This window comes from Stegostoma tigrinum, chromosome 31, assembly GCF_030684315.1.
Source record: "Stegostoma tigrinum isolate sSteTig4 chromosome 31, sSteTig4.hap1, whole genome shotgun sequence".
NCBI lineage: Eukaryota > Metazoa > Chordata > Chondrichthyes > Orectolobiformes > Stegostomatidae > Stegostoma > Stegostoma tigrinum.
This window is the reverse complement of record NC_081384.1, coordinates 1,433,109-1,460,395: the sequence shown is the minus strand read 5'-3', so window position 1 is coordinate 1,460,395 and position 27,287 is coordinate 1,433,109. Positions and strand designations below refer to the sequence as shown.

General features: G+C 44.0%; 1 protein-coding gene across 8 annotated transcripts in view; it reads left to right on the top strand.

Annotated features, from left to right (window-relative positions):
* The window catches only part of LOC125466144 (growth factor receptor-bound protein 7-like), a 200,407-nt gene that overhangs the window by 154,107 nt on the left and 19,013 nt on the right, over positions 1 to 27,287 (top strand). For all 8 annotated transcript variants that reach the window (XM_059638667.1, XM_059638665.1, XM_059638666.1 and 5 more), the window contains 8 exons: positions 974 to 1,130; positions 4,440 to 4,561; positions 6,278 to 6,352; positions 8,159 to 8,296; positions 18,980 to 19,087; positions 19,831 to 19,929; positions 20,843 to 20,923; positions 21,898 to 22,014. In XM_059638667.1, the coding sequence (XP_059494650.1) occupies positions 974 to 1,130; positions 4,440 to 4,561; positions 6,278 to 6,352; positions 8,159 to 8,296; positions 18,980 to 19,087; positions 19,831 to 19,929; positions 20,843 to 20,923; positions 21,898 to 22,014 (897 nt within the window). The remainder of the gene's footprint in view (positions 1 to 973; positions 1,131 to 4,439; positions 4,562 to 6,277; positions 6,353 to 8,158; positions 8,297 to 18,979; positions 19,088 to 19,830; positions 19,930 to 20,842; positions 20,924 to 21,897; positions 22,015 to 27,287) is intronic.

Genomic DNA, 27,287 nt, shown 5'->3' with positions numbered 1-27,287 from the left:
GGAAGAGATGGGCCAAATGGCCTGCTTCTGTGCTGTGTTCTTTGTAAGTCGTTTCCGAATTACCTCTGCTAATCAACCAGTGAGACTGAAAAACCTGTAACCTGAGCTAGCCTATGGTGTCAGTGACAGACTGTCTGCTGGCTGACCTACAGTTAGTTTGGAGGTTACTATCTATGCAGAAACACAATGTGGCACTTGTGTGTAAAACAGGGCTGTGCAGACTCATCTGTCAGCAAATGTTTCAGTGTGACAAAGACATAATTATGATCTGTGTGTCTGATAACAATCGCTATGGCTGGTGTGTTTCACCTGCCGAAGGTATGTCGTGCAGATGTCTCCCCAGTAACAGTGATGCTGTGGGTTCTGATGGTGGCCATGCCACAGATTTCTTTTAACAATTACGATGTTACATGCAGTCAATAAAGACACAGCAATAAAATAAGAATCCAAGTGAGACTCAACACCTACGATCCATGGTTTGTAATGTGTCAGGCAACACATGGAACTTTCTCACCAAAAACCAAAAGAACTGTGGATGCTGTAAATCAGGAACAAAAAGAAAGTTGCTGGAAAAGCTCAGCAGGCCTGGCAGCATCTGTGAAGGAGAAAACAGAGTTAATGTTTCAGGTCCGCTGACCCTTCCTTAGAACAAGAGACTTTCTGTTCATCGTTTAGTCAGCCCTTGTGCCACACTCCTTGGTGGTCTATATGTTAACAAGAAGATAGTTGTAATCCAAACACCATCCCAGGCAAGCTGCTGCTGGGAGTGGTTTGGCAGTGGGAGTTATGTCAGCCAGGTCAATGCATGGGAATTCTTTCCCATGTGTGGGGATGAAATTGGCCTCATGTTCCTCCATGACTATAACTCACTGTTTTAGCCAGACTGGCTAACCTGTTGACACCTCTCAACTTACCAGCAAATCTCATCAGACTTCATCATTCTCTCACTGTGCTGTCTCTCACTTTGATTTAGGTTATTACTATCTTCAGTGAAGATGGAATGAAGAGGTCACTTGAGGTCACAGCTGCAGTGAAAGCGCGGGATGTTTGTCACATCCTGGTCGAGAGGAATCGCTACCTCAATGAGGACAGCTGGACCCTGGTGGAGGCTCACCCCAACATTGCACTGGGTAACCATGACAACTGAACACTCCTCGCTCTCAGTCTCCCGCCAATACTCAGCCCCTACCCCCTCATACTTACAGAGCCATACAGCACAGAAACATACCCTTTGGTCCAATGTGTCTGTGCTGACCAGACTGTACAATCTGACCTAGTCCCACTTGCCAGCATTTGGCTTGTATCCTCCTATTCATTGACCCATCCAAATGCCTTTTAAACGATGTAATTTTACCACTTCCTCTGACAGCCCATTCCATACATGCACCCGCATCTGTGTGAAAATGTTACTCTCAAATCCTTTTTAAATCTTTCCCCTCTCACCTTAAATCTACACCCTATAGTTACCAACTTCCCCACCTAAGGAAAAAGCCTTAGACTATTCACCGTAGATAACAAAGTGTGGAGCTGGATGAACACAGCAGGCCCAGCAGCATCTCAGGAGCAGGAAAGCTGACGTTTCGGGCCTAGTTCCCATTATCTCTGATGACGATTCACCCTATTCATTCCTCTCATGATTTTATAAACCTCTGAAAGGCCATCACTCAGTCTTTGACGCTCCAGCGAAAAAAGCCTCAGCCTATTCAGCCTCTCCTTATAACACAAACCCTCCAGTCCCGGCAACATTCTTGTAAATCTCTTCTGCACTTTCTCAAGTTTAGCAACATTCATCCTATACAAGGGGAGACTGGAATTGTACACAATATTCTAAAAGTGGCTTCACCAGCGTCCTGTACAGCCACAACATGACCTCCCAACTCCTATACAAAATGTTCTGACCAATAAAGGCAAGTGTACCAAACACCTTTTTCACTGTCTTGTCTACCTGTGACTCCACTTTTACAGGACTATGCACCTGTACCCCAAGGCCTGTTTGTTTGGCAACACTCTTTGGGACCCTATCATTAAGTGTAATAGTTCTGCCATGGTTTGTCTTATCAAAATGCAACACTTCACATTTATCTAAAATCAACTCCATCTGCCACTCTCGGCCCATCTGATTAAAGTCCCGATGTACTCTGAGGTAACATTCTTCACTATCCACTACGCCATCAATTTTGGTGCCATCTGCAAACTTACTAACCCTACCTCCTATATTCACATACAAATCATTTATATAAATGTCAAAAAGGAGCAGCAGTCCCCTCATGTCTTCACCTTCCCCCGCCCCCGGTTCCTTTTACCTTTATTCATTGATGGGTTGAGGGCAATGCTGCTATGTAACATTTATTGCCTGTGCCTAATTACCCAGAGGGCAGTTAGGAGTCAACAACATTGCTGTGGGCCTGGAGTCACATGTAGGCCAGACCAAGTAAGGATGGCAGTTTCCTTCCCTAAAGGACATTAGTGAACCAGATGAGTTTTTTTGACAATTGACAATGGATTTATGGCCATCATTAGATTCTTAATTCCAGATATTTAAAAAAATTTGAATTCAAACTCCACCATCTGCCGTGGTGGGCTTTAAACCTGGACCCCAGGACATTACCTGGTCTGTAGATTATCAGTCCAGTGACAATGCCTCTAGGCCATCACCTCCTCTTAACTTCTGTTTAGCTAGAACCAGGAACAAAACATGCAGTAGGCACAGGGTAAATTTGAAAAGGGAATACTTTGTTGTGCCACTTCTCAACTCCACAGTTGGTTTTAAACTTTTTCTCCTGCCCCCACCCCTGCTCAGCGACTGTTCTGGGTCACCTGACCTGCTGTCTTAAAGGGGCAATCAACGTAACACTCCTGCCTATTTACTTCCTTACTCCCCTTATCAATATTTATACATCCAACAATTATAACCATTATACAAGTATTGTAGCTAACATATATACATTGTCATGAATATTTATAAAAAAAGGAAAGAAAATGACCCTGCAGTAGCTTACATTGACATGATCAGCCTCTCTGACGGGCGGCAGTTTCTCAAAGACCGTCTCCTCAATTCAGGAACCTTCTCTAGTGCAGTCTCCTGGGCTTCCTGAAGCTCCTGTTGTTCCTCAGATACATCCATCCCTGATTTGCTGTTGTCTTCTCACTGGGCTTGGCCAACCCTCACTCGGAGACACATGACTGGGTCCACACCCTTGGATCCATCTGCACTGGCAAGGTATTCTGAGGGACAGCCCCCTGTTCATGAAATGCAGCAGCCAGCTGGTCTGCATGTCACCTCCAGGCCAGTTCATCCCTAGTCTGCTCTCTATATGGCAATGATCCTGTTTGAGACAACACCATCCTGGGATTCATTGTTGGCCCAGGTGTATAATTCCAGGCCATTACTGTCTCTCCTCTTTCGAATCGCCTTGACTATGAGGGCCCCACCCTTCTGACCATCTGTCCTTCTTGATTTCACTCCACCACCTCTCTGATCTCTTCTGGCCGCAATAAGTCAGACATGTTTTTGAACGGTTGAGCATGAAGGATGCCAGGCAGGCACTGAGTCGTCAGTCACGTGGCATGTTCCTGTACATATTGAGGAGCTTGTTGAGTTGCTGTCAGAGTGATCTCTCTCCTTTAAGGCCTGTTTTGTGGTTTGTATAAGTCTCTTCACCCTGGCTGTTTGTTATAGGGTGATACAGAGCCAATCTCACATGTCTGAGTCCAGGATTTTCCAGGTACCCCTCAAACCCTTGTGCCACAAACTGTGGACCATTCTCAATCACAACTTGTTCGGTGTTCCCAAAACTGGCAAATATTTCATCCAGCCGGTCTCGAGATTATGTTCTTCTGTTCTCAGGCATTTGCTTTTGCAGTAAAGGACGCAATAGTGATGACCCACATGACTGAATATCCTGACATCTAAGATGCTGGGCAGTCAGCACCCAGAGTGCCTTTGCCACTCAGGAATTGTGCCTTCAAGGCGTGAGTGTGTCAATGAACACACTGCCATTCTCTCCTCTCTCACAAACGTTGCACCTCACAAGATTCCCCTCAGGTTTAGGGACGGGGCAATCCAAATATTCCCCAACTCAAAACAGATTCTTTGCACATTAGCATAGAATACAAACTTCATGCTCTCGATTGGTATCAATTGAGGAAATATTTTAAAGCTGCAATCTCCTTCCTGCCTATAATATAGATTATCAGCCCAGTGACAATACCAATATCGACAGGTTTGCTCCATTAGCTTCCCATGAGCTTGTCAAATTGTTTTCTGAATGATGCTATAGGAGCACAAACCCTGTATTATTGAGAAAGTGACTGGGTCCCCTGCTTGATAGGAAAGTTGTAGAATTTATTTTGGAGTGCGAGCTGGTAGTAGCTAACCCTCTCCTAAGTTTGCATTGTATAATTAATGCATACTACCCATTTCTTACCTTGTCTCCCAGAGAGGTGCCTAGAGGATCATGAGTCACTGATTGAGGTGCAGAAAACCTGGCTGAATAACAGTGGCAGCAGGTTCATTTTCAGAAAACATTATGCAAAATATGAATTCTTCAGGAATCCTGAGGTAAGATTTGTTTAACTATTACTGATACTGGGTTTGTGCTTCAGATGGATTCCATAAACCAGTACTCCGTTACTACAGTTACATGACTGCATTTATACCATAATTATTGTGAAGGTGTATAGAGTGCTTATGAATTGAAAGGCACAACGTTTGAATTTGTTTGTAAAAATGATAGGGAGGAAGAGTGCATGGTCCTTTAAAGTGGTGATGTGCTTTTCTAAGCTTAGAGATTTCAACAAAAAAGTGACTGTAGTAAGCAGCTGAAGAGATACAGCCAGTTCTGAAATTGAAACATATATCAATCAGCTGTATGATTCGAAACCTTCGGCTTGTTTTGATATTTTGGCAATGAGTTGGAATCAGCCAATTAATTTAAACCAAGCACTTAGAGATTGAAAACCAATTGAATTTAATTCTGATGGTTTTGACAACCTCAAACCAATCCTATGATAAAAAAAAATTGACAAATCATTGGGGGTATATTAGAAGAGGGTTTTTGAAAATCAGTGTGAGAGTGAACTGCCATCTGAAAAGTGACTGTCTAGCTCTCACAGAAATTGCTAAGCTCTCTGAGAAAGCACTATCTATTCATAAAGGTACCGTGGCAATCCTAACTAAGTTTCCTGACAGTGGAATCAGTGGAGGGGGGCATTGAACATTCTGGAATACTTAACCTGGCTGTACCTTTGAGCGCTCTCTGATGAAGGGTCTAGGCCCGAAACGTCAGCTTTTGTGCTCCTGAGATGCTGCTTGGCCTGCTGTGTTCATCCAGCCTCACATTTTATTATCTTGGAATTCTCCAGCATCTGCAGTTCCCATTATCTCTGTACCTTTGAGAGTCTGTTTTAATTTATATTTATTATTACTTGGGTTTATACAATTGGGACTTTTGTTTATTGGAACAGCAAACCAGTAGAATTTTGTTCAGTTAGGGAATAGTTAGTAGTTAAGGCAGAATTGATTGGTTTGTTAATTTGTTCATTGGTAGGGCTAAATAAATAAATTGTTGCTTATACCATGAATGTCAGGGATTTTCTTTTATATAACTACTCCTTTTTAACAGATTAGGCAAGGTGAGGTGAGTTTCTCTGATATTTCAGCTTTAATTATTAGAAGGAGATCTCTACATCCACTGTAACAGATTGGGGTTTTGTGCTTCAATTTTAATTGTCAGAAGGGCTCATTCTCCCCTTCCTAAAAGTATACACCAGCTGCACTGTATACACCAGCTGTAGACCTTACCAGTGTGCTGTGTATGTAGCTAAATTCCCTTACCACATGTTGTACACCTTAGCTACACACCTCATTCATGTGCACAATGCTGTAGGTCTATGTACCTTGTCAATGTGCTAATACCCTATCTGTGAGCTGGTAGCCCTAACTATATATCATCCCAGCTGTCTGCCCCAGCTGTATATATGCCCTGAGAGTGATGAGTCAAGATGGTCACCAAACCGTGAACCCCTCCAAAACTGGGACTTGGGTGAAGGAGAAAGGTCAGAACAAAGAGACCTAAGACAAAAACAGCCATATATCAGATTGTACTGATCTATAACTTGGGCAGAAAGCAATTGGGTGAAAATTTGCAGAAATAATGTACTGTTAGTTTCAAGACAGATAGTTTTGCATTGAGAAAGGAATCATGAAAATTGTTGCATTAAAGAAAAGGGTGTTTCCAAACACAGTTTAATGATCACATCTTTGTTTCCTGAACAGCCATTTTTCCCAGTGCAATTGGTAGCAGGAAGTCTGGATGCCAATGCAGGAGTTCCACACTCACAGCTTATACAGGTGAGATGCATACTGACAGTATGGGTAATTTAGCATGACCAATCCACCTGGCCTGCACATCTTTGGACTGTGGGAGGAAACCAGAGGAAACCCATGCAGATGCAGGGAGAATGCACAAAACCCACATACAGCCACATGAGGTTAGTATTAAACTTGGCTGCCTGGTGCTGTGAGGCAGCAGTGCTAACCACTAAGCCACTGCACTGCCCAGGAGTATTATGTGGCAGTTTTAGTTTCCTTACAGGACTGTAATATGAAAAGAGACTGGATTGATTCGAATTATACTCACTGGAGCTTAGAAGAACAACAGGAGGAATCGCACAGAAACGTGTAAAATTCTAACAGATTTAGACAGAGTAAGTGTAGGAAAAATGTTCTCAATGACTGAAGAGTCTAGAAACAGGGGGCACAGTGTAAGGATGCAGAGTAAGCCATTTAGGGCTGAAATGAGGAAAAATGTCTCTATCTAGAGAGTGGGGAGCCTGTGGAATTCTCTGCCACAGAAAGTAGTTAAGGTCAAAACATTGAATGTTTTCAAGAAGGAGTTAGATATAGTTCTTAGAACTAAAGGTATCAATAGGAATGGGAGAAAGCAGGAGCGGGGGCTGAGTTGGATGATCAACCATCATTATATTGAATGGTAGAGTCGGCTTGATGGCAAAATGGCCTCTTTGTGCCCTATTTTCTATACTGCCTATATCTGATTCGCTGGTTGTGGATTGCTCAACCCTTACCATTGCATCCTGCACCTACAATTCGCTGTGTAAGTAGTCAGTGTGTAAACATTCACCAGGTAATGGATGGCTCGAATACATGTTTGCCTCTGATTACCTACAGCACCTCATGGATGCCCAGTATAGAGGTGCTAGATCTGATCAAAGTTTGTCCCTTTTAGCACAGTGAGACTGCCACACAACCCTCAGTGTGAATTTGGGACTTTGTGCATCATTATTCTTACTGTTACTGTCAAAACCAAACACATCTGCAACAGGCAGATTGGTGAGGATGAGGTCAAGTATGTTTCTCTCTCTTGTTGGTTCCCTCACCACTTGCTCCAGACCCAGTCTAGCAGCAATGCCCTTTAGGACCCGACCAACTTGATCAGTGGTACTGCTGCTGAGCCACTCTTGTTGGTGGACACTGAAATTCCCCACCCAGAGTAAATTCTGTTCCCTTGCTACCCTCAGTGCTTCCTCTAAGTGTTGTTCAACGTGGAGGAAGGACATGGTATTCAATCAGGTGGTTTCTTTGCCCATATTTGACCTGGTGCCATGAGACTTCATGGGGTCCAGAGTCAGTGCTTAGGACTAGGACAGCTCCCTCCTGACTGAATGCCACTGTGCTGTCACCTCTGCTAGTGTCTGTCCTACTAGTGAGAAAGGACTACCCAAGGATTGTGAAGGTGTTATCCAGGACATAGGTCTGTAAGGGATGGTTCCATGAATATAACTATGTTAGGCTGTTGCTTGTTGGGTCTTTGAGACAGCTCTGCCAATTTTGGCTCAAGCCCCCAGATGTTGGTAATGTAGACTTTTGCAGGATTGACACGGCTGTGTTTGCCATTATAGTTTTTGGTGCCTGGATTGATGCTGAGAGACCTAGCTGGTGTTTCTGATGATCAGACTAATCTAAATGGCAAGGCCATGCACTGGCCTGTGGCAATTGCATGAACAAGTGGTTTTGAGTGTAGAAAGGCATAGAATGACCTGGAGAAGGCTCTTCCGCTGAATGGCTCACATTATCAAAAGGCCTAAGAAGCTTTTTTATTTATCAGTAATGTAAACAAAACCTTTTCTTTCCTCCCAGAATTTTCTAAATGCTCAGAACTGTCCTGAGATTCAGGGTTTTCTCCACATTAAGGATAAAGGAAAGAAAACGTGGAGACGTTTGTATTTCTTCCTGAGGAGATCTGGGCTGTATTACTCCACAAAGGGGATGTCCAAGGTATGTACATGTTCCTGTCTTGTGTATTGAATGACACTCTGCTATTGTATTTATCACAACATATACATCATATATATGCTTTCAAATATCACAGGAAGATGTCACATGGTTCTGGTCTATTCAGATTAGCATCGGGTGACACAATAGATTCCTTCATTGAGATCAACAAAGACTTGTTGTCAAAGCTTTTCATCTCACACTCCCCAGGGCAAATGCAAGAATACCATCTTACAAACCATCCCAACAGTTCCTGTACACCAGGAGCAAACTGAGTGGAAATTTAACTCTGATTGGCCAAGGCATTCCCATGTAGAAAGGAATAAGAATGCGTTGGCTCCCTGAGCTCCTAGATATTTCATTAAAGCTGTAGAGATTGAATATATTCTGTTTGTTGGGAACATTTAGGCAGTGTAAATTAGCTCCATCACAAACTTGGCTGATCGTCATAAACTTTTCATTTTGCACAGAATCCCTACCATGTGGAAACAGGCCCTTCGACCCAACAAGTCCACTCCCACTCTCAGAGCATCCCACCCAGACCCTATAACATACCTAATCTACACATTCCTGAACACTGCAGGCAATTTAGCACAGCCAATCCACCCAGCCTGCACATCGTTGGGTTGTGGGAGGAAACCCACGCAGACGCGGGGCGAATGTGTAAACTCCACACAGACAGTCGCCAGACGGTGGAATTGAACCGGGGTTCCTGGTGCCATGAGGCAGCAGTGCTAACCACTGTGCCACCAAACTACCTTTGTTGTTACATTTTTGTATGAATTTGCTGAATATGGTTATTTCTGGCTAAGCCAATATTTTATGCCCTTCCCCAGTTGTTCTGGAGAAGGTGGTGGTAAGCTGCCCTTGAGAACCACTGCACTCCTTGAGTTAAGGGTCCACCCAATTAGGGAGCTGTCAGGAAGGAGTTCCAGGATTTCAACTTAGTGATATGGAAGGAATGGTGGTACATTTTAGAATGGTATGGAATAGCAATGAAATAGTAATTCATTGACACGTGTTTATGAAAATAAAGCAAGATGTGCATAAGTTGCCACAATTCTGTGCCATTTTAATTACAGAAATTATAAAAAGAAATAATTGACACAAAGATAGGATAAAGTTCATCTTTTGTTCCTTCCATGGCTCCTGAGCTTATGAACTGGCTACGGGACAGTGCCACTGAAGCTGCCCCTGAGGCCTCCAAAGCAAGATTTCCAGACCAGACCAACCACACTTTTGCTGCTGAATCAGAATCCAAAGGCTCCTACAGTCCATGGCCACTATAGCCAGGAGGGACAGATAGGACCCACCAAATCACTGCACTGAAGCCACTATGCAAGCTGTCTCCACTTCAGTCACTGCCTGAAGCCACAACAGCCACAAGTAATGAACCAGAAGCAGCATGGTGCCACCACACTGCTCTGAGGAGGTTGGAGCAGACCCACCAACGATGAAGCCTTCGATAAAGCTGCAGCCACTGTGGCCATGAAGAAGGGACAACCAGATTCAGTACATTGCCACCTGCAGCAGCAGCAGGCCCTAACAATCACCTTCCTTCACCGCAGTCACTGAAAAGAAGGAAAAAGTGAACTTTGATACAAAAGAGAAATGAAGAAACAAAACAAAAGAAAAGCATTAAAGAATTTGTCTGGCCAGGTGAGCTGGAACAGGAGTATACAGTCACAGAGCTGGAACACCTCCTACTCTGCCTCTGCTGTTATTTATCTTCCCAAATTAGGATGGCATGTCGCTTGGAAGAGAGCTTTCAAATGGTGCTTTTCCCAATCATCTGTCGCCCTTTTAGGAGCTGGTAGAGCTGGCAGGTTTAGAAGATGCTGTCAAAGAAGGCTGCATGAGTTACTGTAGTGAATATTGGAGATATTACAATCCGTTGCCACTGAGTATCAATGCTATGGGAGTAGATGGTGAAAGTGGTGCCAATCAAGTGGGCTGCCTTGTCCTGAATAATGTCAAATGTTTGAGTGTTGTGGGAGGTGCACCAATGCAGGCAAGTTGAGAGTACTGATAACATTTTTCATTTGTATCTTGTAAATGATAAACTGGTAGTGAAAAGACAGGCAATGCATTAAGCTATGCAGAATTCCTAGCCTTTGACCTGCTCCTGTAACAACAGTATTTATATGGCTAATCCTATTTGGCTTCTGGTTGATGGTAACTCCCAGGTTATTGATATTGGGGAAGCAGTATTGGCAATGCCATTGAACATCAAGGACAGATAGTTAGATTGTCTCTTGTTGGAGATGGTCATGCCTGGCAGTTGTGCTGTGCAAATGTTAGTTGTCACTCATCAGCCCAAGCCCAGATGTTGTCCAGGTCTTGCTGTAAATAGACTTATTCTGCTTCAGTATCTGAGGAGTTGCAAACGATGCAGAACATTGTGCAATCATTGACATACATCCCCACTTCTGACCTTATGATGGAGGGAAGGTCATTGATGAAGCAGCTGAAGATGTTTGGGCCGAGGGCACTATCCTGAGGAACTCCTGCAGAGATGTTCTGGAGCTGAGGTGACTGACCTCCAACAACAGCAACCATCTTCTTGTGTGGCAGCATCTGTGAAGAAAAAATCAGAGTTAACGTTTCAGGTCTGGTGACCCTTCCTTGGAACTGAGGAAGGGTCTTTGGACCCGAAACATTAACTCTGATTTTTTTCTTCACAGATGCTGCCAGACTTGCTGAGCTTTTCCAGCAACTTCTGTCTTTGTTCCTGATTTACAGCATCCACAGTTCTTTCGGTTTTCACAGCCATCTTCCTCTGTGCCAGGTATGACCTCAACCAATGGAGAGTCCCCCCGCCGCTCCAATTCCCATAGACCACAGTTTTGCTGGGGCTCCTTGATACAGTAGTTGGTCAAAAGAGGCCTTGATGTCAAAAGCAGTTACTCTCACCTTACCTCTGGAATTTTGTGATGAGACATAACATAGGCATAACTGGCTGCACCAGGATTTATTGCCCATCCCTGGTTATCCCTTAAGAAGGTGGTAGTGAGCAGCCTTCTTGAACCGCTGCAGTCTGCGTGCGAGAGGTTGACCCAGACTGGTGTTGGAGGGGGAATTCCAGGATTTTAACCCAATGATAGAACATTTCCAAGTCTGGATGGTGAGTGGCTTAGAGAGGAACTTACAGGTTATGGTGTTCCCATGTACCTGCTGACCATGCCCTTCGAGAGGTTATGGAAGATGCTGACTAAGCGTCTTTGGTGAATTTCTGCAGTGCATCTTGCGGATAGTACAGACTGCCACATCTGAACATCTATTTACTAAATAGGCCTGAGTGCACTACTGCCAATCAATTGTCAATAAACAGTTGAGCCCATAACATTACTCACTTGCATTGTCATCAAATAAAAGGAATATCTTAAAGTTTCCATCTGTTTTGAATTGTGCAGGAACATAGGGAGTCTATAGGTTTTTTCATTGTTCTCTCCATGGTAATGGTCATACAGATAATGCTCAAGGTTATCACTCATAACCAATTATATAAATTTGCATGTAATAAATGTTTGATGTATCGTTTGGTTATTGGATCTGAAGCATTCTGTTACTTAAATTGGAGCATCAACCACACTTACTCAAAAGAGAAGAGACTTGAACCGTCCATGGGCCCAGAATGTGCCAACTTTAATCCTGGAATTAAAGTTAATGATTGGCTCGGATTTGACTTGCAAATTTGCATTAGGAGCAAATGGCTAAGGACTCCTTAGTGCAATGTCCTTACAAAACTCTTTAAAGATTTAAAGTGCATTCAAGAACTGAGGCAACAGATTTAGTGTAAAATCAGGTTTTCGAAGGTTGCTGAACTAGTTTGGGAGATGATCAGGTTCGTGGGTGTTTTCTGTTTTCTGATGCTTGGCAGTCAACATACAAGAGTGATGAAGGAATTGGAGGGTCTGTTTCCCATTCCAGGCATGCAGTAACATCATTCAAATGTTGAATTTTTGCATAATGTCCTAATTGAAAATAATAATAAATAACAATAGTGGAAAATAGGAAAGCCAAATATTTCTAACTGATGAGAGACTGAGGAATGTTGGTATTTGATTTGTGGTTTGGTTCCACTTTGAATGCTACTTGGATCTGTCTCTGGGTGACTTATGGCCAATTATAGATCAGGGAGATTTCCCTCTATCTGGGAGTTACTGAGATCTAACTCTGTTTCTTCAAAGCTCCTTTATTTATATCAAGGTACATTCTACATTTCTTGGGAAGTTCATCTTTTTCTGTGCTGCAACTCATTTAATCTCACTTCTAAGACACTCACACGAGATTGCTAATGTCTCTGTCACTGACTTGATTCACATTATAATCTTATTAACATGATCTTTAACCTATAATGTGAGAGTATTCATTAGGGGACCTGGCTGTCTTCGTAAATGAAGTGCAGAAAGTTAATAGGTGTAAACAATGAGGAAATCAAATGTTATGTTAGTCTTTACTGCAACAGATTGCAGCAGGACTTCCAAACTCTTCTACTTCAATGAAAGGTGGCCTTTGGTCTCCCTGCTTAAAGGAAGTTAGACTTGCTTTAGAGGGGGCATAGTTCAGATTCATTGGACCGGTTCCTAAGAAGAAAGCGTTGCCCCCTGAGGAGAGATTGAATAGAGCTGTATTCCCTGGAGTTTGGAAGAATGAGAGGAGTTCAAATTGACAGGCATATAGTTCTTTCAGTCTTAACACAATAGAGAAGTGGAGAGAGTCTTCCCTGGGGAAGGAGCATAGAATAAGGATTTAGCCATTGATGATGGAGATTATTCACTGAAAGAGTTGCAGATTTTGGCATTCTGTACTCCAATGAGCTGTAGAGGTTTACTCAGTCTATTCAGATCAGAGGTCAATAGAGGATTGGATACTGAGGGGAATTAAGTAGTATGGTGGCAATGTAGGTAAGTGAATAAAGTAGAAGATCAGTGCGATTTTTGGCAGAGTTCAGTGAATGTTTGAAATGGTTTGCTTCTGGTACTGTTACTTATGTTCTTTTGGTCTTCTGCCAGCACAGACTATAAGCCCTGACAACATTCTGGAAATAGTAGTGAAGCTATGTGCTCCAGAACCAGCCCTACCTCTAATCAGCTGTTCCAGGACAGCTACAACATTGGCTTTGGGAAACTGTCCGGCTATGAAGCAGGACAAATCCAAACCAGTCACTTTCTACCCAGTCAGTTTGCCCTTGATGATTATTAGCAAAGTGATGGAAGGGTACATTGATCTTTATCTTGTCACTTAAGCCAAAGCTGCTATTTGCTTATTGGGACTGTCTTTGTAGGAAATCTCTTTGGACTGTGGGACTGCATATCCACTGCTCTTGAGGCTACTGACTCTGTTTCTAAGTAAAATTATTCAACAGCTTATTTATGGTAGTATTTCTTGATTTAAACCTATGTTGCGAAGTTATCAATTCAAACTCAAGAGTAATGTCTAAGAATTCTCTCTTCACATCCTCTTTCTAAAGTGGTGTCTTCTCTGTTGTTGATGTCAGAGTAATGCCATCTTTTGCTATAAACCCTTGATTTACAAGAACCTCATTGTACTTATTCAACAGTGATATCAAATGATCATTACTTAGCAATAACCTGCTCTCTGACAAGACGACTCAGCTCCTGATCTTGTTACAACCTTGGTTTGAACATGGACAAAGGAGCTGACTCCACTCTGGCAAGACTCGAGCCACTAGGAACCAGGGCAAAGTTCTTTGCTGCTTGGAGTCATACCCGACACAAAGGAAGATGGTGATGGTTGTTGGATGTCAGTCATCTCAGCCTAAGGGCATCTTGACAAGACATCCTCAGGGTAGTGTCCTACACCCAACCGTCTTGAGCTGTGTCATGCTAAACATAGATATGTTTTGTCTTGCACTAATCAGGACACTTCACAAGAATACGATTCAAGCTGAGGTGGGTGGGAAGGCAATAGCCCAGTGGTGTTATTGCTGGACTGTTAATCCAGAGACCCAATAATGTTCTGGGAACCTGGGTTCAAATCCACGCTGGCAGGTGGTCAACTTTGAATTTAATGAAAAAACAATCTGGAATTAAGAGCCTAATGATGACCATAAATTCATTGTCAATTGTCAAAAAACCCATCTGGTTCACTAACATCCTTTAGGGAGGGAATCTGCCATCTGTAGCTAGTCTGGCCTACATATAACTCCAGACCCAAAGCAATGTGGTTGACTCTTAACTGCCCTCTGGGCAATTGAGGATGGGCAATAAATGCTGCCTGGCCAGAAATGCCTTCATCCTGGAAATGAATAAAGGGAAAGCTGTCTTTTGTACTTCATGAGAGGAGAGTGCTGATTGGTTTGCAAGTGGACTCTATTTGGTAGCGACATTGACATAGAGAGTGTACCGGTGAATGCTGATGGACAGTTAACTGCCAGTTTTAATTTACATTTTGAACCAGGCAGCTTGAGTCTGATGTGAGGATTGGAGGGAGCTTTCAGATGGTGGTATTCTCATATACTTGTTGCTCCCATCCTTCAGGATGGTACAGTTCAGGGCTTTAAGAGGTGTTATTGAAAGACGTTTGGCAAATTGTTGCAGTGCATCTTGACTATTTTCTTTACAGCCTTTTCAATTTGTCCTGTCTTTTCCAAATATTTATACCTACGTCCTGCACACCCTTTAAAATCATACCCCTTAATTTACTTTTGCTCTTGTACTTTCCACAAAGATGTATTTCAGTGAGTTACGTTTCAGCTGTGATTTTTAAAATCAGTTTTCCATTTTACCTTTTCCTGAAGTATATTACTGTCCTCCTCACTCTATTTCAGAGCTTTCTGTTCCGTTTGAAATTATGTTGTGTATTAAACAGAAGCAGTTCATTTTATTTCCAATTAACAATATCCCGAGGCACCCTACTCTAAACCTCCCTGCAATCTGAGTACCACTTCTCCCCCCTTCTCTCTGCTTAAAGCCCTTTCTTCAATTTTCTATTCAAGCTGTTACAGGTCTTTTCATTCCAAAGTGTTTGATTTTGCTAACTAGTCGATTATGTCTGAAATAAGAAATAGTGCTGGAATCACAAAGTAAAGGCAACTTTAATAGAGGAAAGAAGCAAATGCTATTACTGAGGGTTCAACCTTCCCTTTAAGCTGTTTGAATCAGGGAAAAATCGTTCCCTAGAACATAGAATATTACAGCACAGTACAGGCCCTTCGGTCCTCGATGTTGTGCCGACCTGTCAAACCGATCTCAAGCCCATCTAACCTACACTATTCCATGTACGTCCACATGCTTATCCATGTAAAGGGACTGTTGGTAACTAGAGGACACAGATTGAAGATAATTGGAGAGAGAGAGACATAGTGAGGAAATGTGGAGAATGGTTTTTCTTAGCGAGGCGTTATGACCTGCAATGTATTGGATGGTGGTTGAAGTGGATTCAGATTTAACTTAAGACAGAATTAGGTGAATGCAGCCTACTCATAGTTTCCCTTTGCTGGGACTGTCTGGGATGGAGATTGAACCTGTAACTTCAGGTGCAAAGGCACACATAGAACCACTGATCACACTTGCTTCAGTGCCCATTGTGAGACAGACTAAATGACATATCTACCTCTATCCATTCCACTCTGGTCCCAGATAACAAAGTGTGGGGCTGGATGAACACAGCAGGTCAAGCAGCATCTTAGGAGCATAAAAGCTGACGTTTCGGGCTTAGACCCTTCATCAGAAAAGGGGGATGGGGAGCAGATTCTGAAATAAATAGGGAGAGAGGGGGAGGTGGACTGAAAATGGATAGAGGAGAAGATAGGTGGAGAGGAGAGTATGGGTGGAGAGGTGGGGAGGGGATAGGTCAGCCTGGGGAGGATGGACAGGTCAAGGGGGTGGGATGAGGTTAAGTGGGAAATGGAGGTGCGGCTTGAGGTGGGAGGAGGGTTTAGTTGAGAGGAAGAACAGGTTAGGGAGGCGGGGACAAGCTGGGCTGCTTTTGGGATGCAGTCGGGGGGAGGGGAGATTTTGAAGCTTGTGAAATCCACATTGATACCATTGGAGTGCAGGGTTCCCAAGTGGAATATGAGTTGCTGTTCCTGCAACCTACAGGTGGCATCATTATGGCACTGCAGGAGGCCCAGGATGGACATGTCGTCTGAGGAATGGGAGGGGGAGTTGAAATGGTTCGCGACTGGTCAGTCCAGTTGTTTACTGCGAACCGAGCAGAGGTGTTCTGCAAAGCGGTCCCCAAGCCTCCGCTTGGTTTCCCCAATGTAGAGGAAGCCACACCGGGTACAGTGATGCAATATACCACATTGGCAGATGTGCAGGTGAATATCTACTTGATGTAGAAAGTCATCTTGGAGCCTGGATGGGGGTGAGGGAGGTGGTGTGGGGGCAAGTGTTGCACTTCCTGCGGTTGCAGGGAAAAGTGCTGGGTGTGATGGGGTTGGAGGGGAGTGTGGAGCAGACAAGGGAGTCACGGAGAGAGTGGTCTCTCCGGAAGGCAGACAAGGGTGGGTGGGAAAAATGTCTTGGGTGGTGGGGTCGAATTGTAGATGGTGGAAGTGTCGGAGGATGATGCGTTGTATCCAGAGGTTGGTGGGGTGGTATGTGAGGACTAAGGGGATTCTGTTTTGGCAGTTATAGCGAGGGCAGGGTGTGAGGGATGAGGTGTGGGAGATGCGGGAGACACGGTCGAGGGCATTCTTGACCATTGCGGGGGGGATGTTGCGGCCCTTGAAGAACGAGGACATCTGGGATGTGCGGGAGTGTAATGCCTCATCCTGGGAGCAGATGCAGCGGAGGCGAAGGAATTGGGAATAGGGGATGGAATCTTTGCTGGAGGTTGGATGGGAGGAGGTGTATTCTAGGTAGCTGTGGGAGTCGGTGGGCTTGAAATGGACATCGGTTTGTAGGTGGTTGCCTGAGATGGAGACAGAAAGGTCCAGGAAGGTAAGGCCCACAACTCCCTTGTCCACTCCACACTCCCCTCCAACCCCACCACACCCGGCACTTTCCCCTGCAACTCCAGGAAGTGCTACACTTGCCCCCACACCACCAACCTCACCCCCAAGACAACTTTCCACATCAAGCAGATGTTCACCTGCACATCTGCCAAAGTGGTATACTGCATCCGCATTACACGGTGTGGCTTCCTCTACATTGGGGAAACCAAGCGGAGGCTTGGGGACCGCTTTGCAGAACACCTACGCTCCGTTTGCAGTAAACAACCGCATTTCTCAGTTGCGAACCATTTCAACTCCCCCTCCCATTCCTTAGATGACATGTCCATCCTGGGCCTCCTGCAGTGCTATAATGATGCCACCTGAAGGTTGCAGGAACAGCAACTCATATTCCACTTGGGAACCCTGCAGCCCAATGGTATCAATGTGGACTTCACAAGCTTCAAAATCTCCCCTCCCCCCACTGCATCCCAAAACCAGCCCAGCTTGTTCCTGCCTCCCTAATCTGTTCTTCCCCTCAACTAACCCCTCCTCCCACCTCAAGCCGCACCTCCATTTCCTACTTACTAACCTCATCCCGCCTCCTTGACCTGTCCGTCCTCCCCAGACTGACCTATCCCTTCCCTACCTCCCCACCCATACTGTCCTCTCCACCTATCTTCTCTATCCATCTTCAGTCTGCCTCCCCATCTCTCCCTAATTGTTTCAGAATCCTCTCCCCATCCCCTTTTCTGATGAAGGGTCTAAGCCTGAAACGTCAGCTTCTGTGCTCCTAAGATGCTGCTTGGCCTGCTGTGTTCATCCAGCCCCACACTTTGTTATCTTGAATTCTCCAGCATCTGCAGTTATCTCTGACCACTCTGGTCCCACTTGTACTAGGAGGCTACAAAAACAAAAGTTGCTGGAGAAGCTCAGCAGGTCTGGCAGCATCTGTGAAGGGAAAAACAGAGTTAACGTTTCAGGTCTGGTGATCCTTCCTCAGGAGGCTGCCCACTGTCTCAATGACTCATCAGCTCTGCCACCTCCTGTAAAATAAGCTGGACTGGAGCAGTGTCAGCTTTTCGGGCCCTGGAATTGCCTTGAGCAGATTTTCCTGCCCTGGGTGAGATACCTGCCCTTTGAGGATGATTTAAGTGAACAATGTCATCAGTTTACACTAACCAGTCTCCTCAGCAGTTCCTAGCCTGTGGAGCTTCTAAGCCTGGACAGGTTGGATGGAAATCTTCAGGTTGTTAAAACTGAATAGGTTTATGCTGACCAAATGTGAAAGGTTCATGCCACTGGACTTGGAAAGAAATTCTAAAACTGTCCACAGTTCAAGGAAAAGATTAATGATTTAAAAATAGCTAGGAAGCCAGAGATCTTTCCTTAGGATTGAACGTAACAGGTAGTATTGGAATAGATTGAAACATTGTTTTGATGTTTGTGCTAAGATATTTCTGTCCTCTGTATATAGCTTTGTTTGTTCACTTTTGTGTAATTAAAAAAAACATCTACAGCCATATATTTCAGTGACTAACCATCACGTTAACCAACTGTATGAATTAAATGTGCAATTTATGTAACTGTTTCATTTTGAAATCTAACTTGTCCAGTATTAACATTAGCTGGGATCATAGCACCACATTTCAAAAATTACTTTGTTGATTGTAAACTACTTCAGTGAAATGAAAATACTGAAGAAATAGTCTTTCTTTGCAATCCAGCTGTGAAAATTCCCCATCCATATATTCCTGTTATGCTTATTCTGATTTATTTACCAGGAACCGAGGCACCTTCAGTATTTTGCCGACGTGAATGAGTGTAACATTTACACAGTAACAAACAGAAAGATGTACAACACACCAACAGATTTTGGATTCTGCATAAAGGTAGAAGAGAGAGTGTGCCTGTGTGTGTAACAGAGTGTGCGCCTGTGTAATTCAGAATGTGACCACGAGGTGGGAGGATTTGCTGCAAACTATTAATGTGAACATTTGAGTTTTGGTGTATCTGTAACCTGTTGACTCTTAAGTAATTTTCTACTCTGGAAGGTACCTGTGGTAAATTTCTTATATCCACCCAGTCTCATTACATCTCAAATATATCCAAAGTCTTGAAATTCCAGGTGTGTGTGTGTGTGTGTGTCACACTCTGTGTGACTGTCTATCCTCACTATCAGTTCTGTTCCCAGTTGCAGGCCCTCAGTCCTGAGCATGGTTATTCCACCTTGGATCAGCCTGCACTGCACCATCCACCCACTGTAGACTAGGTCTCAGCACCCTATCCCCAGAAAATCCCCCTCTATCCATGCCACACACTAACAACTCGAACCCACACTGTGTTTCCTTTGTCAAAGCAGTGTCTTGACTTACATCACCCTCTTCATTATTAGCCATGACCCCCCCCCCCAACCATGAGAGCACTTTACCAGTCACACTGAGCCCCTCCTTCCCTAACTCAGCAGCTCAAATTGAGTTTATAGAGACATTCATACCACCACCGTCTCAGCATCTACTCCAACCCAGTTGCTTAGGGTGTTGGAATTTTGCGTTCAAGTTGCCTCTCACTATCAATCAGTAATCTCCTCCCCTCAGGCTGTGTTTCCTCTTGACAATGTTCTTCCCGTCAATAGTTTTACAGGTCAGACAATGGCCGGAACGATTTGGGAGTGTTGTGCTCAGAGGATGAGCAAAGTCGCACATGTTGGATGACAGCATTCCGCCTCTTCAAGGTTTGTCTGAGTAATGAATATGTTTTTGATGAAAACTGGCTGTATGTGAGGGTGGCACACATATCTAAGGCCGAGGCATTAATGACCATGGGGATGCTTCTGGGGAAATCTCGGGGTGGAGTGGGAGTTTCAGAGGAGGTGGGAGGCAGTACACTGTGCAGGGGCACCTTCTGACAGAACAGGTGTCTTCCAGTGCTCTTCCTCACTCTCTCGCTCGCGCACACTCGCTCACGCATGCAACGTGCACGCAGACTCTCACTCACACTCACACACTGCACATGTACGCGTGCATGCACACAGACACAGACACACACGCATGCACACACACATACGTACATGTACAGAAACACATGCACACACAAATACACATACAGAGGATCTACATTGGAAACTGCTTTCAACAGGAAGTGTGTATTTTTATGGGATAACAGCGGGTGATTGGGATTAATCAGTCTTTTAGGAGCCAGGACGGAGAAGGATTGATTGGATTTGATTTGATTTATTGCAGTGACATGTACCTAATTACAGTGAAAAGTTTTTTGTTTTGTGAGCAGTACAGGCAGATCATAGAAAACAAGGGCATACAGATCATCGGGTGCATAGACAGAGAGAGGCCTGCAGGGTCATAGCCGTACAAGAGGCGGAAAGCAAGATCAACATTAGATCTAAAATGAGAGGAGTCCGTAGCTCAGTCTAGTAACAGCAGGAAAGAGGCTGTTCTTGAACCTGTTGGTCTGCACATTCAAACTTCTGTATCTTCTGTCTGATGGAAGAGATTAGAAGATTATTACCCGGGTTGGAGGGATCTGTGAAAGGCGTCCCAACTGTGCTGGCTGATGCTGGGATCTCCACCAATCATACCTGTGTGAATTTTGCTGGGATTCTCTGTGGTAACAGTCTGTTTGTTCTGTAGCTGGGTGAGCAGCTCTGCCTCAATTATCAGATAACGCAGCAAAAGAAGAAACCACAATCCTGGATGCAACCATCCATCATGGTGAGTGTGTACGCCATCCCCTCCTGCCCCCAGCCTCCGCCATTTCCTCCTGCCCCCAACTCTGCCATTCCCTCCTGCCCCGATCCCCTCCTGTCCTGATACCCCTCCTGCCCCAGTGACACAACAGCAATTTGACTCTGCTCCAAGACACAGACAGTCCACCCGAACCACAGATGCAGTCAATCCTGTCAACACACTGCCTGATTATTCAATAATTTCCAGAATCGTTTGATTATTAAGAAACTATATTCTGTTTTGATGCTTTCTCAGTTTCACTGCTGACAGTTGTGTGAAATTGACGGAACATCACGTTTTGCGTTTATTTCAGAAATGACAGGTATTTTGAAAATTTTGTGACCTCAGCGTGTTTCTCACCAACATGAATCCTTCATTTCATTTCACCCAAAATAAGCAAACAGCAGCTACTGTACATTCACTGAGCCAGGGTCTGAGCCACCGTGACCAGTGCCAAGGTCTCAGGTCATTTGATTCAGTTACATTTGAGGCTGGGGAGGGATTTGGAGTTTGGCAGCTCTAGTTATTGGAGGGGGTGTCACAGAACTGGATTAGGAAGTGGAAACCAGTCAGTGTCTCAACTGATTATGAAGTCCTCCTGGAATGAGTGAGAGAGAGTGAGAGATCCACTGAAGGGAGACTTGGCCAGGAATAAAATGGGCTCAATCAGGTGGGCCTGGGATAAATTGGATGTGGATTAAACAAGAATGTACATTTATTGGGCAGGCAGCAAATCAAACAGATTGTATTCAAACAGACATGTAAATCATTGAGGGTGAATGAAGAGCTATTTGTGCTATTGCCTGTCCTGAGGAGCACTGGGAACACTGAGGACAGGATTTGTCTCCTCTGCCCTTCCATGCAGCATGTATCAGTGGGAATGTTTGGGATGGGTCAATGAGTGACATCATCTCCATACATGTGACTGACTATGTTCCCATTCATCACCTTTGTCACAGACAAATGTTTCAGAGAGTTGCCTCGTTCCAATGGATTTCTCCGGATGCACAGGGCGTGTAATTGAGAACCCAAAAGAAGCTTCGTCAGTGGCCGAGGAGGAAGCACAGGCTTGGAGGGTACGGATCCCAGTCAAGAGTCTCTGCAGATGTTTGATCGATAATTCTGACGGGGAGAGAGAACTGTTCATGTCATCAACCAATAGCACACGGAGTGAGGACATTCAGTCTGTCCCAACTCCTTTAACAACCTATCCAATTAGACCCAACCCTTTCTTCTCTTTCATTCCTCATAACCTTGTTTAAAATAGTCTGTTTCAGCTACAGCTGAGCTCTCTCAACAACAGCTTACATTTATAAAGCAGCTTTTAATAGAGTAAACAGTCACAAGCTGCCCTCAATTATCAGTGCAGAACTGACACCAGCTCATTTTAGGAGATATTAACACAGGTGACCCGAAGCTCCAGCACATTGTTTTTAAGCAGGCCTGTGTCCATCTGCGGCAAGACCGAGACCATATCCAAATTTGGGTTGTTTGTAGCAACTAACACTTGTGCGACACAAGTGTCACACGAAGACCATTTCCACCAAAAGAGAATCTAGCCATTGCCCATTGAATCCAATGAGATTGCCATCACTGAATCTCACACAATCAACATTGTTATTGAGCTGAACAGAGCTCAACCAATCTGAGCAGGTCAGAGATGCAGAATTCTACAGCAGGTAGCTCACCACCTGACTGAAACCTGTCCACAGGTCACATGTGTGAAGATGTACTCTCTACCAGCTTGGATGAGCACAGCTCCAGTAGCACTCAAGAAGTTTGACATCATCCAGGACAGAACAACTGGTTTGATTGCCACCAACTCTACCACTTTCAATACTCACTTCCTTCACCATCGATGCACAGTAGCAACAGAAGGTACTATCTACAAGATGCACTGCAGAAATTCATTAAGGCGTCTTAGACAACTCCTTCCAAACCCATGACCATTTCCATCCAGAAGGACAAGGGTAGCAGATACATGGGAACATCACCCCCTGCAACATTCCCGTCCAAACCACTCTCCATCCTGACTTGGAAATATATTGCTGTTCCTTCACAATTTTTGTTTGAAGATTTTGGAACTTAGTTCCTAAAATAGCCACAAAAGGTTGGGATCAGGAGCAGGCCATTTGGCCCCTTCAGCCTCCTCTGTCATTCAATAAGTTCATGGTTGATCTGGTTGTAGCCTCAGCTCCAAGTGGAAGTCTGCTCCCCCTAATTCTCTACTTCCTTATCTCCATCAGTTTTGAATAAATTTAAAGACTCAGCCCCTACCCACTAATGATCCTTTGATCGAAACAAATCTTCTCAACTCTGTCTTAAAAAGAAGACTTCTTATTCTTAATCTGTGCCCCCCAGTTTTACTCTCTCCCAAAAGTGGAAACATCATCCTGTCTCCACCTTGTCCATTCCCCTCAACATCCTATGTACTTCAATAAATAATCTCTCAGTCTTCTGAACTCCAATGGGTAAAGGCAGAAACTCTTCTACCTTTTGTCATAACATAATACCCCAATTCCCAGGAAAGAGTATGGAGCATTGTGGATCTACTTACAGCATGTGGACTGCAGCGGTTTAAGAAGGCAGCTCACCACCACCTTCTCAAGGGGGCACCTAGGGACTAGCAATAAATGCTGACACAGCCAGTGACACCCACATTTCATGAATGTTTAAAAAGTGTTAGCAATAACTTTTCCAAGGAAAGAGGCTTGGAGGTCGAAGAGGGAATTCTGAATGCAGGTCCCAGGCAAGAACAGCTGCTAGTTTAATAAGGATAAAAATTGGGAATGTGCAATGGCCAGATTTGGAGTAATGCGGTAATGCAGTTCTAAAGGTTGTGGGATTGGAGGGTGAAGCCATGGAGATATTCAGAAATGAGAATGGGGTTTTAAAGTGTGGGGTCCTGCCATATGAGGAATTCATGCAAGTTATTGAGCCCAATGGATACATACGCATTGATTTGCTCAGATGCAGCAGCAGCGTTTTGGAGCTGAGATTTACAGAGAGTCAAAGCTGTGAGGCTGAATAACAGACAGTTGGAACATGGAGCCTACGGTTTAGGGATGAATGAGGATTTCAGTAGCAGCTGGATAAAGGAAAGGAGCTGATCTCAGAGGATGGTGTGGTCAGTTGTGTCAAAGACTACAAACAAGACAAGAAGGTTAAGATTTTGATTTGTTCGATTTAGTGCTGCTCAAGGGGCAGAAACATTGAGGTACCTTACTGATGTGGACCAGATTTTATCAACATTGGTAACAATGGCCCTATATCTACATGCTTGGTTGATCACAAATGGGGAGAGTTGGGAAGGGATATGGGAATCGTACTGGGATTGAGTTTACTTTATTAACTCTGTATCTGGACTCTGACAGGAATAATCATCACTCAGGTGGGCATGACTGGATGTGAACACACCCTGAACTCTCTCCACTTCTCTCTGTGATTTCAGGCTGGGACTTCCCAAGTCAATATTAAAGCTGCAGACATCAGGCAGTAACTGAAAATGAGACTGGCAGTGTTATACTGCATCAACATACAGGGTAACACTGATCCCTGAGATGTTACAGTGTTGATGCAGAGTTAGATTGGTCCTAATTTGGATCCAGGCTAAATTTTATATGTACATACAAGCCTAAACTGTCCAGCCTATCCTCATCCCAGGAATCAGTCAAGTGAAATTTCCTTGCATTTTCTGATGCATTTATGTACTTTCTTAAGCAAGAAAACAAAAACTGTAGTAGTCCAGATGTGGTCTCCCCAATTCTTCACACATGTAGCAAAAGTAATTGCCTGAGGTTGATTGGGAAATGATTGGATGATTTAAAGGCATGACTGTACATAGACAATGGGTAGTTTTTAGAAAATATGATCAACAACAAATATATATTCCTTCAAGGTGCAAAAGCTCAATAGGGCAGTCAGTTCTGCATCACAGAGATATATAAAGGACAACACTGCCTTAAAAGAAAACTTACAAAATTGTCATAAGAAGTGGAAAATTTTTAGAATGTTACAAAAGAGGCCCAAGAAATTATAGTAGGGTTAGGGTTAGGAGGGGGGGCGTAGAATATGAATGCTACATAGCAAAAGACATAAAAAGAGCTGAAAAAGCATCTGCAGGTTTTTTTTATTCATTTGCAGGATGTGGGTTTCTCTGGCTGGGCCAGCATTTATTGCCCATCCCCAGTTACATAAGAACTAGGAGCTATCCGGCCCCTCGAGCCTGCCCCGCCATTTAGTAAGATCCAGGCTGATCTTTTTGAGGCTCAGCTCCACTTACCTGCCCACTCACCATAACCCTTAATTCCTTTACTGTTCAAAAATTTATCTAGCGTTGCCTTAAAAACATTTAACCGCTTCACTGGGCAGGGAATTCCACAGATTCACAACCCTTTGGGTGAAGAAGTTTCTCCTGACCTCAGTCCTACATCTTCTTCCCTTTATTTTGAGGTTATGCCCTCTAGTCCTAGTTTCACCTGCTAGTGAAAACAACCTCCCTGCCTCCACCTTATCTATTCCTTTCATAACCTTATATGTTTCTATAAGATCTCCCCTCATTCTTGTGAATTCCATTGAGTATAATCCCAGCGCACTCAATCTGTCCTCATAATTCAATCCTCTGAACTCTGGAATCAACCAAGTGAATCTCCTCCGCACTCCCTCAAGTGCTAGTATATCCCTTCTCAAGTAAGGAGACCAAAACCGCAAACAGTGCTCCAGGTGTGGCCTCACCAGGACTCTGTACAGCTGCAGCATAGCCTCCCTGTTTTTAAACTCCATCCCTTGAGCAATGACAGACAAAATTCCATTTGCCTTTTTAATTACCAGTTGCCCCTTGAGAAAGTGATGCTGAGCTGCCTTCTTGAACCACTGCAGTCCACCTACTCTGGGTTGACCCACAACACCATTAAGGAGGGAATTCCAGTATTTTGACCTAGTGACAGTGAAGGAATGGTGGTATATTTCTAAGTCAGATGGTGAGTGGCTTGGAGGGGAACTTGCAGGAATGGTGTCGCCATGTATCTGCTGCCCTTGTGGTCCTAGGTGGCAGTGGTCGCTGGTTTGGAAGGTGCTGTCTGAGGATCTTTGGTGAATTTTTGGAGTGCGTCTTGTAGATAGTACACACTGAGCATCAGTGGTGGAGGGAGTGGATGCTTATGGATATGGTGTCAATCAAGTGTGGGCTGCTTTGTCCTGGATGGTGTCAAGTTTCTTGAGTGTCATTCATTTGTAAAATGAAAACATTTAGCTGAAACAAATGTAGTAGCACCATTGCTGCAAAATTAGGAGAATTTATAATAGGGAAGTAGAAAAATGGCAAGAAGTTAAATGATTATCTTGTGTCTGTTTTCACTGAGGATGTTTCATGAATTCTCCCAGGATTAGAGATTCAGTTGACTGAAGAGAATAAGGAGTTGAAGGAATATAGTATTAGAAGTTGTACTGGAGATATTAATGGGGCTAAGAGTTAGGAGGTCCCCAAGACCCAATGCCCTATATCCCAGAGCATTGAAGAAAGTGGCATTTGGAATAGTCAATGCCTTGATGACTATCTTTCAAAATTCCATAGATTCTGAAATGATTCCTGCAGATTAAAGATTCAAGAAAGGAACAAGGGATAGAACAGGGAATGACCAACCCATCATCCTCACCTCAGTAGTAGGGAAAATGATTTGATTTGATTTGATTTATTGTTCCTAAGTACAATGAAAAGCTTTGTTTTGTGAGCAGTACAGGCAGATCATAGCAAACAAGAACATACAAATCATACAGAACAAGGCATACAGGGTTACAACTGCACAGGAGGTACACAAAGCAAGATGAACATTGTTTGAAGTTAGAGAGGTCCTTTCAGCGGTCTAACAGCAGGGAAGAAGCTGTTCTTGAACCTATTGGTGTGTGTGTTCAGGCTTCTCTGTCTTCTGCCTGACAGAAGAGGCTGGAAGAGAGCATTACCAGGGTGGGAGGGGTGGGATGTTGGCAGCCTTTCCATGCCAACAAGAAATGGAGTTGGAGTCCATGGATGGGAGGTTGGCTTCCGTGACGGTCTGGGCTGTGATGACCATCTTCTATAGCTTCTTACTGTCCTGGGCAGAGCCGTTGCCATACCAGGCTGTTGTGCACCAGGACAGTATGCTTTCAGTGGTGCATCTGTAGAAGTCAGTGAGGATTTGAGTACAGGAGCAGTGAATTCTTGTTTCAGTTGTATGGAAATGCCAAACATGCTAGAATCTATCATAAAGGATGTGATAAATGAACACCTGGTTCATGATAATCTGATTGAGCATAGTCAGCATAGATTTGTGAAAGGGAAATTGTGGGAGTTTTTTGAGGATGTTACAAACAA